The 13,767-nt window shown below is 35.7% G+C and overlaps 2 protein-coding genes across 4 annotated transcripts; both read right to left on the minus strand.

Annotated features, from left to right (window-relative positions):
- Positions 1 to 865: 865 nt before the first annotated feature.
- LOC106336955 (protein HAIKU1-like) lies at positions 866 to 2,898 on the minus strand. Of its 3 annotated transcripts, none has more exons than XM_013775952.1 (2): positions 2,622 to 2,898; positions 866 to 2,312 (listed from the first exon to the last, which is right to left on the minus strand). In XM_013775952.1, the coding sequence occupies exon 2, from the start codon at positions 2,303 to 2,305 to the stop codon at positions 1,124 to 1,126; it is 1,182 nt and encodes a 393-aa protein (XP_013631406.1). In that variant the 5' UTR covers positions 2,306 to 2,312; positions 2,622 to 2,898; the 3' UTR covers positions 866 to 1,123. The 3 variants fall into 3 exon arrangements, with proteins under 3 accessions (XP_013631406.1, XP_013631405.1, XP_013631404.1); XM_013775951.1 differs by having other exon boundaries at positions 866 to 2,344; XM_013775950.1 differs by having other exon boundaries at positions 866 to 2,398.
- Positions 2,899 to 5,655: 2,757 nt separating this feature from the next.
- LOC106341418 lies at positions 5,656 to 6,251 on the minus strand. Its single transcript, XM_013780184.1, has one exon. The coding sequence runs from the start codon at positions 6,112 to 6,114 to the stop codon at positions 5,794 to 5,796; it is 321 nt and encodes a 106-aa protein (XP_013635638.1). The 5' UTR covers positions 6,115 to 6,251; the 3' UTR covers positions 5,656 to 5,793.
- Between the last annotated feature and the right edge of the window lie 7,516 nt (positions 6,252 to 13,767).

Raw genomic sequence — 13,767 nt, forward strand, 5'->3', positions numbered from 1 at the left:
AGGCGGAACCGAATAAGTGATCAGTTTTTAAATGATTGTGTTGTTTGTTTCGTTGAAAAAGGATTGTTTTAGAAAGTAACAAATGAAGTAGTAGTGAAAAGATTTCATAACATGGAATCTCGTAGGATAAATTTGTAAGGTACTTTTGAGTTATGAACTTTTTTTTTATCTTAATGAGTTTGTTATTAATGTGCCCCCGGTTAATAATAGTTCTAGATCCGCCACGGGTTGGGGGAGGGTAAATTTTTTTTTTTAAACAATATAAATACAAAAATAAAAATGAGAATGAAAATGAAAATAAAAAGAAAAACTTGAAATTGAAATAATAGAAATACTAAAATATATCTATTATATTTTAGTTTATATTATAAATTTTAAAAATAAAAATATTTTTTATAATTTTTTAAAAAATTAAAATATATTTTTATATATATATTTTTATATTTATTATAATATTATGATGTTTAATATTTTTATAATTATATAAAATATAAATATTGTTAATTTATTATATAACCGCTATTGTATTTGGTGGTTAACCAATAATAAATATCTCACAAACGCACCAATTTCTAACCGCAGTATCAATCGTACAAATCTCTTAAAATCTTTTAAAACCACAACTACCCGTATCCGCAAACTCCCGCAACCGCAACACGTGCAAGACCCTAAGTGACTGTTTTTTTTACGCAAAATCCTTTTATTAATGATCAAGAGTAATGAGACAGAGATGAAGAATTGTTGATTTGGTATTTGCTTGTTTTGCAAGCTTGTCTGCACATTTGTTCTGTCCCTGGTTACTTTTTTCCTCCGGAGAACAAATGAATTATGTTAAAAGAGTTAAAATACAGAGAGATATTTTTTTTAAAAAAACAGCCAAAAATCATATAAATTGACAGAGTTTTGTTTAAAGCCTGTGTACAAATTACGCAAAAGAAAGCAGATTCTGTGACGAACAAACAAAAGTAATCATCATTATCCCAAGATTCCTAGTTAAAGGTTTTACCCTTTACCTATAAGAACCAAAAAACAGAGTAAAAGAATGTATATAAAAGCATCTTTTTGCGTTTTACACATCTATGCAGCTGCGTCTATTCATAGTACAGACTAACCTAGGGAGCACCTAGTAATTACCCCATCTTGGACTTGGGAAGAACCCTGGGGATAACGGGTACATGAGCCCTGGAGAAGGAGGTGGCTGAGGAGGACCTGTTCCTGCACCGGGTCCTTGATTTTCTGATTGAGCTAGTTGTGAAAAGGAGAAGTTTGGGGTAAGTGGTTGAGGGTACTGAACTCCTGGTGATAGCAATGGGTACGGTGATCTAGGAGAGAACATGTTCGGATAACCAGTAGGAGATGGTGGAGCAAACTGGGATGTAGGTGAGTTTAGTGGTCCAAAACCATTATACCGAGGAGAGGGAAAACCACCATACATCTGATTAAACCTCGGAGAGGGCAGTGTGGGCGTGCCAGGTACAGGACCATTGAACTGAGGCTGGGAGGGAAGATTACGAGGTGCTGGGCTTGGAACTAACCCCGGTGGTGGCAGTGGGCCCTGCATATTCATGCGAGGTTGCGATCCAGGCATCATATGTGGTTGTGCCTGTGGCTGAGCCTGAGCTGGCATATAAGGCTGAGGTTGAGACGGAGGCTGAGCTGGCATATAAGGCCGATGTTCATGAGGTTGCATATAAGGGCGATGTTCATGAGGTGGCATATATGGGCGATGTTCTTGAGCCGGTATATATGGGCGATGTTCATGACCTGGCTGCATCTGGTTACCACTAGGAGCTGCATCTCCAAGTGAGCTTTGAAGGTAACGCATATACCCTGAGATGGGAGACTCAGCTGTATTAGACCAAAACTGGTCCCCTCGACCCATCATTGGCTGTTGTTGATGTTGTTGTGTGCCTTGTAGCAAACGCGGTTGTGGTGGAGGCCCACTAACGTATCCGTGAGGATGATGTTGCAGAGGAGCCATGGTAGGGTGCGGAACCGCAGGCTGGTTGATCTGCGTCAAGGGTGGTGGTCTAATCCTCTGCAACCGCGTGCTCTGAGGCTTTGGTGAGCTGTTCTGCGGAGGAGGGCGAGGGAGACTCTCACGCGACGGAGAGCCAGTCAGCTGCTGAACCATACTTCTGAAGTCGGTCTTGCTTATGTTATAAACCTGAGGCTGCCCTTGAGGCCTCGCAGCAGCGGCAGCATTAGCATTGGCACCGAAGTTGGGCTGGTGAAGAGGACTCTTCCTGATGTTCTTCCCAATCTTGTTCACACCCAAATGATCATTCTGTCGAGGCCCATCCATCTCCACACTACCAATCCAGAAGCCAATACCAAATATGATCTGAAGAATTATCTTTAAAATCAGCTAAAGTCCAAATCTTTAGTCCAAATCTATCTGATACAAACAATAAATAAAAAAAAAACTGATCATTATCAAACTAATGAGCTCAGAATCGAATCAAGATTCCTAAGTCAAAAGCCCACGATTCTAAAGCTCAGAAACTCAATCAAACACTAAAGCATAACACTCCAATTACTTAACAATTCTCTCTATACATCCCAACTACACCTGACGAAGAAATAACAGTAAGATGGAGTAAAAGTTCACGACTTTTCACCTGAGAATTGGGATCCGAGAAAACCCAAAAGAGCCCAGAGCTTGATTTCAACCAGATCTTTCAATTACCACCTGAGCTGAACTGAGAAAGAAGGAGAATTCAAATGAGCCCTAAATTAAATCTGTCAACGAAGAAAGAAGAAATGAGATGACCCAATCGTCTCTCAAGGCATTTCTTTTTATTTTATATATTTTTGAAGAAAAAAATATCGTCTTTTGCCAGACTGTAGTGACGTGCCAAGATCGTCACACTGCGAACATTTCCTTCCCCAAGTGTTTAGTTGTTAATAAAGGAATGAGTTGATGGAAAATGGATGGATTGGTATATAATAGGAAGGGAAAACTTGTTAGTGACAAAAAAAAAAAAAAACAAAAAAAGGAAGGGAAAAGTTGTTATATATATCCAAAGTAGAAAGGTTGTTTTCACATGCAAATATATCATCTTCCTAAGTTGTCCAAAGCAGAAAGGTCAATTTGTATATTCTGTTTTCTATACTAAGAAGAAAAATATATAGGAAACCATATCTGCTTTTAGATTTATTCTTTTTATTGTCACTTTTGATTAAATTGTAAATTGCATGGTTAAATACAAACTAAGTTACATAGTCGACCGAAAATAATATTTTCTACGGATTTTTTTAACTATTCTTTTGATATATCCAATTTTTTCTGTTCGAATCAAAATGAATAATAAATAGAATCAAAATTTACGGATTTTTTGTCCAGCCTTAACCAACCTTCCAAAGATAATAGTTATCTGATTTTGCATTTACAATCGACTATGCGCGAGGAGGGTATGGGGGGGGGGGGGCAGAGATTGTTTCAATCTTGAAATGATCCGGAACCTTCTTATCAATCTCCATTAGTGATGCCATCATAGACACATGTGTTGAGCTGAAGACCATTTAGTGCCTTAGCGGTTCTAGAGTTGTCCAATTATCAAACCAGTACTTGACTAATATACTAAAACCTATCTCACAGATCAGAAACGGTGTCGCTGCATTGTGAGTTTCAAATCCAGCTAAATCCACCTAAAAACAAATTTTAGTATCATGGATGTAATCTTAGTTTTAATATGTTTTTTTCCTCAAGAAGAAAATATGCTTTCTTGTAGAGGATAACACCTCCTAATATTTTATCTCTAATTCTCTACCTTATCGCTTAAACTTTCTCAATTATCTTTGTTGGTTTGCCGACTCTGGCGGCTTCTACAGAGTCAGAGCCGGGTTTCACTTTTTGTTTTGTCTTTTGTTGTGATTATCCAGTATAATTCTTCAAATTTTGGTCGTATTCTACTCAACGGGTGTTGTATCCAGATCTTCGATTTGGTTCTTTCCGGGCTGAATGAGAGTTTGTGTTGATCTTGTTGTGTTTAATCATCCTTATGCTCTCGATCTATCTAGCTAGAGTGGCTTGAGTTTATTACCCTTCAGATTTGGTTCCCTGGAAACTGTTGGGATTTATTAAGCACATATCCAGCTCTATATTATCTGATTAGTACGATATTGTCCACTTTGGGCCTTAGAGGCTGGCCCGCATGGATTTACTTTTGGGTTCTTTCCCAAAAGGACTCGTACTATTAGAGTTGGACAACTCTTTATATATTAGACTCTCTTTGTCTAATTCTCCAATGTGAGATTTAGTTTGTTATATTACAGAAACCTTGTGTTGATTAGAATGATTTGCATGTTGATTTTGAGCTCTCTTTGGATCATAACATGGTTCGAACTTCAACTTTCTCAGTCTCTTGAGTAAGGTTGAAGCTGCTTATGAGTTGTCTCGTTCTTTGTCATTTACCTTCAAGATTTGATCGGGATCTTCTCTTCTGTTATGCTTCTTATTGGCGGTTCCTGTTACTCTGTTATCGACACCTTTCTGGTTGAAGATGTATGAACTTAAATTGTTCTGTCTCCTGGAGTATTGAAGCTTTGGTCTTTTATCCGTTTGGGCTATTCCCTATAGGAGGTTTCACAAGTAGGAGGTTTTAGTCATGGTTGGCTTCCTCACCTTGTCACGTTCGAAGGAGCTCTATTGAAGTCTGCATGCTTTGTTTGTTGTTGGTTTTGTCTGGGGCTCTTTTGTTATATGTTCTTCACTCCTTCTAGCTTAGATCGGTTAAGTTTAGTTTCATTGCATGTTCTATGTTTCAGTTTATCTTCCATTTGTCGGCTAGTCTGTGAAAACTTGTGTATTGGTTTGTCGGCTTCTGTAATTTTACTGGGTTTCGTTGAACTGTAATGTTTCTAGTTCATTATAATTATAACTATCCTTTTAGTGTTAAAAAAAAACTAAAACAAATTTTATTCCAAACAATAATTTAAAGATTTAAAATCCATGTTGCACCAAAAAAAGGGATTTAAAATCCATAACAAAATTGAACAAAATTCTTTGCTTCAAAAACGACATCTCGAAGATTTCGTAATCGACCGTCGATAACATTAACTTCCAAAAATTCTACATTTAATTCTAGAAAACTAAATTTCATATATGGTAAAACAAAATATATACAAAATCTTTTGAAAGTGATAGCACTTATGAGCTTTTGATGAGATCTCGAGCAGATCTATAAAGTAGTGTAAAAAACGATGCAGACATGGATGGTGCTAAACTCCAAAGGTTGATGAGTAAATTGATACTCATAGTTACTATGTGAACATTAAAAAAAAACGAAATTATGCAAAGCCATGCAGAAAAAATACAATGGGGTGTCGGACTCTCGACCTCAGGATCACTCAATAGCTATGAGACCTACGCGCTAGCCAACTGCACCACCACCCCATCTGATGATCTATACATTCTTATTGTAAGTGTATCAAACTTGTGTCAGCTGATAGTCTCTTCTGTTCAGATGGACAAGTAGAGAACCATTAACATCTTGCACCGGCAAAAAAGAATATGTAAAGCGCCAAGAAAACATCTCATCGATGAGTTCTGAATATCTCCTTTTTTGTATATATTCAAATCTCTAACGAAAGAAAATGATTCTGAAGACCTCAGATTCGTTTGGTTTTATAATGGATTTCAGGTAATTTTTCTAGAATATTCGTTAGGAAAATGAATGTACATATATGAACCTTGACATTGGGCGGTGGGTTATCCTTACAGTTTGAAAGGAACGTACAATTAAGTTAACAACAACAAGAACATGAGAAGAAACAAAGGAGATAATCTACTTATTCCTTTATTGTCTCCCCAATTTTTATCTCATCTCTTTGTTTCTTTAGATCCTCAAAGCTCCAATCCCTTCTAAGCCCACTGCTTCTTGCCAGCTTTGGCTCGTCAAGATCCCTATAGACCACGGCGTCTGCGCTGTAGAGCCTACGATGTCCCATTTTGACCCGTCTCACCGCTGGCAACATTGTTCGGTTCCTTACCATCTTTTCATATCCTGACGTTACGTTTTTTCCTTTAATGTTTGAATCGTTAAAGCTTACTATGTCTATGTCCGAGTCTGATCTTTGCAGGGTGTGGCAAGTGAGGCAGTTCAGGCTCATCTTCCTACAGGAATTGAACCTAAGAATGAGAGAAATTCGTAGGGTGTTGTTATCTAGTGGGTTTTGATTTGTTTGTATTGTAAAGGCTTTGAGGTGTTACGAAGAAAACTCAATTCCCAAATGGTAACTTTTGTCTAGGGTTGTGGTTGTTTGATTGACAAGAAATAAACAAATGTGACCTTCTGGGGTCGTGGTTTGCTTATTTTTAGTATTCAATTGTTTTTGTGGATAAAAAGAGTTTTATGAGTAGATGCTTTTTATGGTCATTCTATTTTTATCTTACAGCTAATTAAGAAAACTCTATAGATCTTCTTATCTCATGAACAACGAAACTCCACAATCATGTGTATTCTTTAGTTCAAGTTTTTTTTGGTGTAAAACTATAATGAGAATCAATCTTGAAAATAATGGTCCAACAGTTACGAGGTATACATGTTAATGTTCTGTTATCAACGTTTTAGAGATTTGATATTGTATACCTACAGAACTTGAAACTCATGATTTCTTCTTCCCGATCTATATAATCTTAACATATCCCGTCGCTCACAAATTTACTCTCCGCTTTGTGACCCAATGTTATTAACTTACGATGGTAATCAGAGCGCTAGCTAGGCTGTTGTGAATAGTTTATTTAGATCGAATTTCAAAATGACATTTCTTTTGTAAAAAAAAAACATCAAAACATTTTGAACATGCATCTCATGTTGTAGCCTAAGAAGTAGAGCCGTAAACTGGGTTAGCCCACGTCCATTAGCCCATATCCATTTGTCCATTTATTGTTTGCGGTTAGAAAGTGACCATGTCCATTAAGAACCATGTCCATTAAGGACCAGACCCACTAACATCCGTGTTTACATTTGCTGCCATGGAGTCCATAATAGACCATATAAGAAAATTTTAAATTTTGCGGTTTCAGCAGAAAAAGTCAATTTTGCGGTTGTGGCGGAGAAAATCGATTTTTTCGGTTTTAGCAAAAAACCAGATTTTCCGATTTTGGCGAGAAACCCCGATTTTGAGGTTTTAAAGGGAAAACTCGTTTTTTCGGTTTTAGCGGGAAAACTCGATTTTGCGGTTTTGGCGGGAAAACTCGATTTTACGGTTTTGGTGGAAAAACTCGATTTCCGGTTTTGGTGGAAAAAAATCAATTTTTGGTTTTGGCGAAAAATTTGATTTTGCGGTTTTAGCTGGAATACTTGATTTTATGGTTTTGACAAAAAAAACTTGATATTAAGATTTTAGTGGAAAAAATCGATTTTGCGATTTTGGTGAAAAAACTCGGATTTTAGAAACCTTAGCTTTTTGTGACCATTGGACCGCCCATGTCCACGTAGTCCAAATCCATTAACGCCCATTACCTATTGGTCATGTGATTCTTGTCCATTTATAATCTGTATGGACAAATGGGTGTCCCAAATTAAACCCATTTATATTTGGACATGGGCAACCAATGGTCAGTCCGCCCATTTGACAGCTATACTAAGAAGACACACAGTAATGATACTGGATCGAACTTATTAGCAGTGTAGTCTCGTAGAGTAGGAAAGCAAGCACAACCAAAGACGCGTAGAGCAGAGTAATCTGGGGCTTTACTATGTAGTTTCTGATACGGACTGTTGTCTTGAATTTCTAGGGACGAGGTGGGAAGCAGGTTGATATGAAAGTTCGCCAAGAAGAACACTTCAACCCAAAAGTTCTGAGGAAGCTTACTTTCAAACATCATTGACAGAGCAAGTTCTGTGACATGCCGATGCTTTCGCTCAGCCAAGCCATTCTGCTGAGGCGTATGTGGACACGAGACATGTTGTGCAATACCATGCTTCTGAAGATGTTCGAGAAATTTAGAACTCATGAACTCTCCACCACCCTCACACTGGAAGTTACCTATCTTGCAACTCAGTTGATTCTCGACAAGACTTTGAAATTTGCATAAGATAGAGTAGAAATCTGATTTATTCTTGAGTGGGTAAAACCAACAGAAGCGAGACCATTGGTCGATGAAAATTACATAGTATTTAAACCCCTGACCAGGCATTACTGGTGCAGGACCCAAGAGATCACAGTGGACACGCTCTAGAGGTCTTGAAGCTGAGAAACTAGAAGATGAAAAAGGTAATCTACTGCTTTTCCCAAGCTGGCATCCCTCACATAACCGCTTGGTACTTCGATTTATTGAGATGAACTTCAATGCAGAAAGATGTTGGAGAACTTGATGATGCGGGTGACCCAGCCTCCTATGCAAAACCTCATCCGAAGCTGAATGTTGTCTAGAGGAGATCAAGGTGCACGCTGACTTAGACGGCTCTAACAGGTACAACCCTTTAATGTTGCTTCCCTTTATCAACAACCTCTTTGTGCGCTTGTCCTTAGCACGCACCCCATTATCATCAAATTTAAACAAACAGGGATAATATTTTGTAGCTTTGAAACAGAAAGCAAGGATTTTGCAATGCCAGGACACACAAGCACATCAGTAAGAGGGAGGTTACCTGAGGTCGTTGCGATGGAGGCTGATCCAGTGTGAGAGATAGGGAGAAAGCTGCTATCACCAACCATAACTGTGTCTGACCCATAGTATGTCTGGGACTGCTGCAGATGACGAGGAGAACTGGTAACGTGAGCTGTAGCACTACTGTCAGAATACCATTCTAAACCAGCAGAGTCTGTAACATCTGTGATGCGCATGGCAGCAAGGGCGCGAGGAATCTCATCTTGATTGAAGCTGTGATCAAACCTATGCCAACAGCGGAGTGCAAGATGGCCTGGTTTGCCACAGATCTGACCAACTGGACGTGCCTCTAAGTTTGAGCTTCGAGGAGACGAGATTTGCTGATGAAAACCTCGACCTCGAGTGGAGAATGATCCTCTACCATGGTAATCTCCGCCTCTCCCTCTGTTGTTTCTTCCCTTTGACACATAGTATGCGTTCTCCTGATTTGTGTGAACAGATGAGAAGGCAAGGTGAGGAGAGACTTCGGTATTGGTGTTGTAGCTCTGAAGACGGTCGTCGAAGCTTATGAGTTTTGGGGTAATATCTTCATAGGTTGGAGCAGGAACAGCATCCATAGCATTCTCAATGGTCGTCTTGATGGGTTCATAGTCACGCCCGAGACCTCTGAGAGCTGAGAAGATCTTCATAGTCTCAGAGATGGGGTTATCTATAGACGCCAACTGGTCGCATAGTTTCTTGATGTCTTGAAGATAAACCTCCATGGTCTTGCCTGCTTTCGTGAAAGTCTGGAGCTTGTGTTGCAGTTCAAACATCCAAGAGTTTGCTGGTCTGTTGAAGTGCTTTTCAAGAGCTTGCCAGATCTCACACGAAGTGGTACAGTCGACGACTATGCTGAGGATTTTCTCGGAAAGGGAGCCAAGGATCCAAGACTGAACGACTTGATCAGACTGGAACCAGGTTTCATGGTCTGGGTTTGGGATAGGGGTGGAAGCGCCGGTGATGGAAGGGGCCAAAATGGTCGGAACGAGTTGTGGAATAGATCCAGTGACAAAGCCAAAAAAGTGTTGTCCATTGAGGAAAGATTGGAACTGTCGTTTCCAGAAGGCAAAGTTTTGATCAGTGAGTTTGACGGTGATGCAGTGCACCATGTTCAACGAAGGTGGTTTGTAGGGCTCAAGATCCATGGCACTCTGATACCATGAACGAAGAGGGACTATAATGGTGAAGAGGTAAACTTTATTTCTCTTGAACTCTCTTACATTGTTATGATTCATTACAAGTCTTTATATAGACATAGAATTAGGTTTAGGAGGCTACGCCAGCTCATCGCTCAAGGCTTGGAATCTATTTGCCGTTGTGACCGCGTGAGCTGGAGCTGAGCATGCTTTTGCTTTTACTGACGCCAGCATTGCTTTCTCGTTAGAGCCTTTCTTAATCTTGTTTGGTTCGCAGGTATGGCTTGGAGCAGAGGAGCTTGTTGCTGCGTCGTTTTGGTTAAGTGAGTTCTTGGGCCTCCAAGTCTGAATTGGTTTGGGCTTCTCACTAATATTTCCATCCCGAAGTCAACACAGGCGTGCTGCTCCACATCTTGAACTTCATTGTCCTAGACACATTCCCTGGTCCATACACCGTAACTTCAAGCCCTTCTGTCAATCGCTGAATCTCAGAATCTGTTAGAAGAGGACGCATCTTTTTTTCACTTCATCCTTCCCTAACATGAGCCTACGTAGATCCTCCTTCACGCCACTCACCGTAAGCTTCTTCTTTATCGGTTGACTGAATTGATCGACCAATTTAGCAACATGACTGGGTATATTGTCCACCGGGTCAGACTTAGCTAGGTTCCATGCCTTAATAATCAGCATGGTTTCCTCGGAATTGTCCTCCTTTTCAGCTTTTTACACTTTTTATTAGACGAATTTTCTTCATCTCCTTCTCTTGGATGATATCGTTTTCGCAGCTTGTCTATCTTGTCGTGTTATTCTAACATCTGTGGTTTCCTCTGCTGAAGTCGGCATGATGAGCTCTCGCGTTTTCTCTGTTTCTCTTTAGCTGAGAATGCAACAAGTCTGTTCTAGGGGCCTTAGGGCTTTTCTTTCTTTATCTCATTTTTATTGTGAGAATGCTTACATATTCACCTTCGAAGAAGAATATATAAATAAAACACCTAGTTTATTTTATTTATATTTATATTTTTTTTTTTTGAACAAAAAAAAAATATAAATAAAATAAACTAGGTGTTTTGTCCGTACATGCGGGCATAATCATCTCACTTATTATTTTTTGTTTTATTAATCAAAAAATCGGCATGATAAAACTCTAATTGGTGAACATATTGAAGAAAAAATTACGGTGAATTCTTTGTTCATCAAAATTTATACCAGTTATGTTGAAATTTTAGCCAAATTATTGAAAAGTAGATTCTATTTTTTTCTTCTACATTTCCCATGGAAGAATGAATTTATAAGAAAAAAAATTCCTTATGCAATTTTGATAAGGAACAAATGGAACAAAAATTCATTTTTTTTTTCAATTCCTCAAATGAAATTTTATTTTCTATTTTGTTCATTTTTTTATTCTTCTAGTGATCACCAAATAAAGCTATAGTGTTTCACGGATTAAACTTAAACTGGTTTAAAGTAAAGGCAAGAAAATTTGTTTTGAACTCAGACACAAGTTAAGTTAGTATTTATGATTTTAAATAGTTAAATCAAACATCAAATTATTTATATAAGTAAAAAAACGTTCATCAAACTATGTACTTATTATTGTGTTAAAAGTTTTAAAACACTCGTATATTAGAAATAGTTTAGAAAATATCTTTATATAATTATTTTTGTTTGACTGATATTTGATTATAAATTGTTTTATATCTTAATTTTTTAACTTTATAATAAAAAAATATTGTTTTCAGATAGGAACACAATATATATAAGAATTCTATTAATTTTTAAATATATTTTCACAATTTTATTATATTTGTTTATAATTAATTATTTAATATAATATATAAATTTAATATTATTAAAATAAAATTCGTGGCTTATTATATATAAAATTTATTACGGGTTTTGTAAAAATTAATAAATAATCATTTAAAAACTAATAATAAATCAATTACCTATATAAAAGCTTAAAACATAATAAAATATGACAAATAAGAAAATAAGAATTTTAATATAACATATAGATTTAAATATTATTAAATTTCGTTTTTAATTATATATAAATTAATTACGGATATTTTTAAATTAATAAATTAGTGATTCAACTAAAAATTATTAATAAATCAATGACTAAGCTAAAACCTAATAAAAACATGACAAATAAGCAAAATTGACTCAAATCATGGAAAACATGATAAATAAGCAAAATCAAAATAATTATGTATCTAATTAAATATTTTATAGTTATATTATATTTTATAGTTATATTATTTAAATTAATAAATTATGGACTCCACTAAACACTATTAATAAATTAATGAATCAGCTTAAATATAATTAAAACATGACAAATAAACAAAATTATCTAAAATCATGGAAATCATGACAAATAAGCTAAATCACTTCATAAATAATAATAATATAGATTTGTTTCTTTTTTAATTCGTAGATATACTTACTTTTATGCGACTTTCTTCCTTTTATTTTATTTTTCATTAGATACGGACCTGTGCGTTGCACGAGTTTTATTTGATGTTATCACTAATACATAAAAAGAATGAAAATATTGTTTCACATTAGTTCTTGAATTTTCCAATATATATTGATGACTTATTTTAGTAAAAATAATCTCTTTTCTTACATCAATTTTGATTAGTATTTCTATTTCAATAATCATGGTGTTTTAAATAGTATATTAGTTTTTTTTGAATAAATACTTCAGTTTTAATTATTTTAAAAATAATATTATTTGTAGTTAATTGAAACATATAGAACTTTGAATTCTCCATATTATTTATATTGTTTAAGAAAAATTAAAAGTAACGCAATTCAAAATATTAATGTTACACAACACCAATCAATATATATTATTGATAGTCAGTTAAATATTAAATTTGTTTACTTTAACATTTATGGTGTGACTTTAACCTCTTTTCTATATATTATATATTATTGAAAACTTCTTAATATATAATATTTTGTAAAATACTATTGCCGTTGTGTCTTAAAAATTTGAAGCTCTGCAATTGTCGTAACTCTTAATAGTGCGGTGTATAATTGTAAAATCGAGATTGACAAATATAGACCAACTTTTAAAATTTTTGACCTTAACTCTTGTTGATAGTCATTGCATAGCAAATTCATATAGTGAACTAAGGTATTTTCAATTTGAAAAATCATCTTGCATCTGTTGGTTTGATACTTACTCTAGTTTTAAGATTGTTTATTGTAGTTCTTACTGCAATCTTGCACATTAAAATTGAAGATGTCGATAAGAATTCCTTCACATAGTTCATATTCAAACTTTTCAAAAAGAGAATGATGCACAGAAACTTTATTGTATTTTCTTATAATAAAACAAATTCTAATAAAAATTACAAAAGATTTTTTTTGAGAAAAATATTTACTTTTGAAGTATGAGAAAATTCATTCCTATAAGTTCATTATTCTGATGACAAAAAAAATTAATTATTATTTTTCAAATTTCTTACCTTTTAATATTTTTAACTGATTTAGTGTTAAATAATTTTTTCTTGAAAGATCCTCTCGGAGTGTTGCATGCCCAATAGAAATCTTTCTTAGACTTTACCCCTTACAGAGAGAATAATACAAACTTGAATACCCGAATCTCCAACGGAAGAACTCCGGCAAAGACTTCCACTAGGCCTAGGCATTCGGGTCTTCGGGTCGTGTTCGGGCCGGTTCTTTTCGGGTCCGGGTTTTTTCAGGTCCTAAATATTTAGACCCAATAGGTACTTAGAAATTTTCGGTTCGGGTTCGGGTCGGTTCTTCTCGGATCCGGGTCGGTTCGGGTCTATAATTAAAATACCCATAAAATACCCGTAATTTTTCGGATCCATATCGGGTTCAGATATTTAAGATCTGAAAAGGACATGATATACCCAATTCCATCAACTTTAGTTGAATATTTGTCATATATATCTAAAATTTTACAAAATAGCTTAAATGAAACTATTAATAATTAAAATAAAACATTTTAAAACTCTAAATTTTACATTTTAAAGCTTTATATTACTT

Source organism: Brassica oleracea, chromosome C4 (assembly GCF_000695525.1).
Source record: "Brassica oleracea var. oleracea cultivar TO1000 chromosome C4, BOL, whole genome shotgun sequence".
Taxonomy (NCBI): Eukaryota; Viridiplantae; Streptophyta; class Magnoliopsida; order Brassicales; family Brassicaceae; genus Brassica; species Brassica oleracea.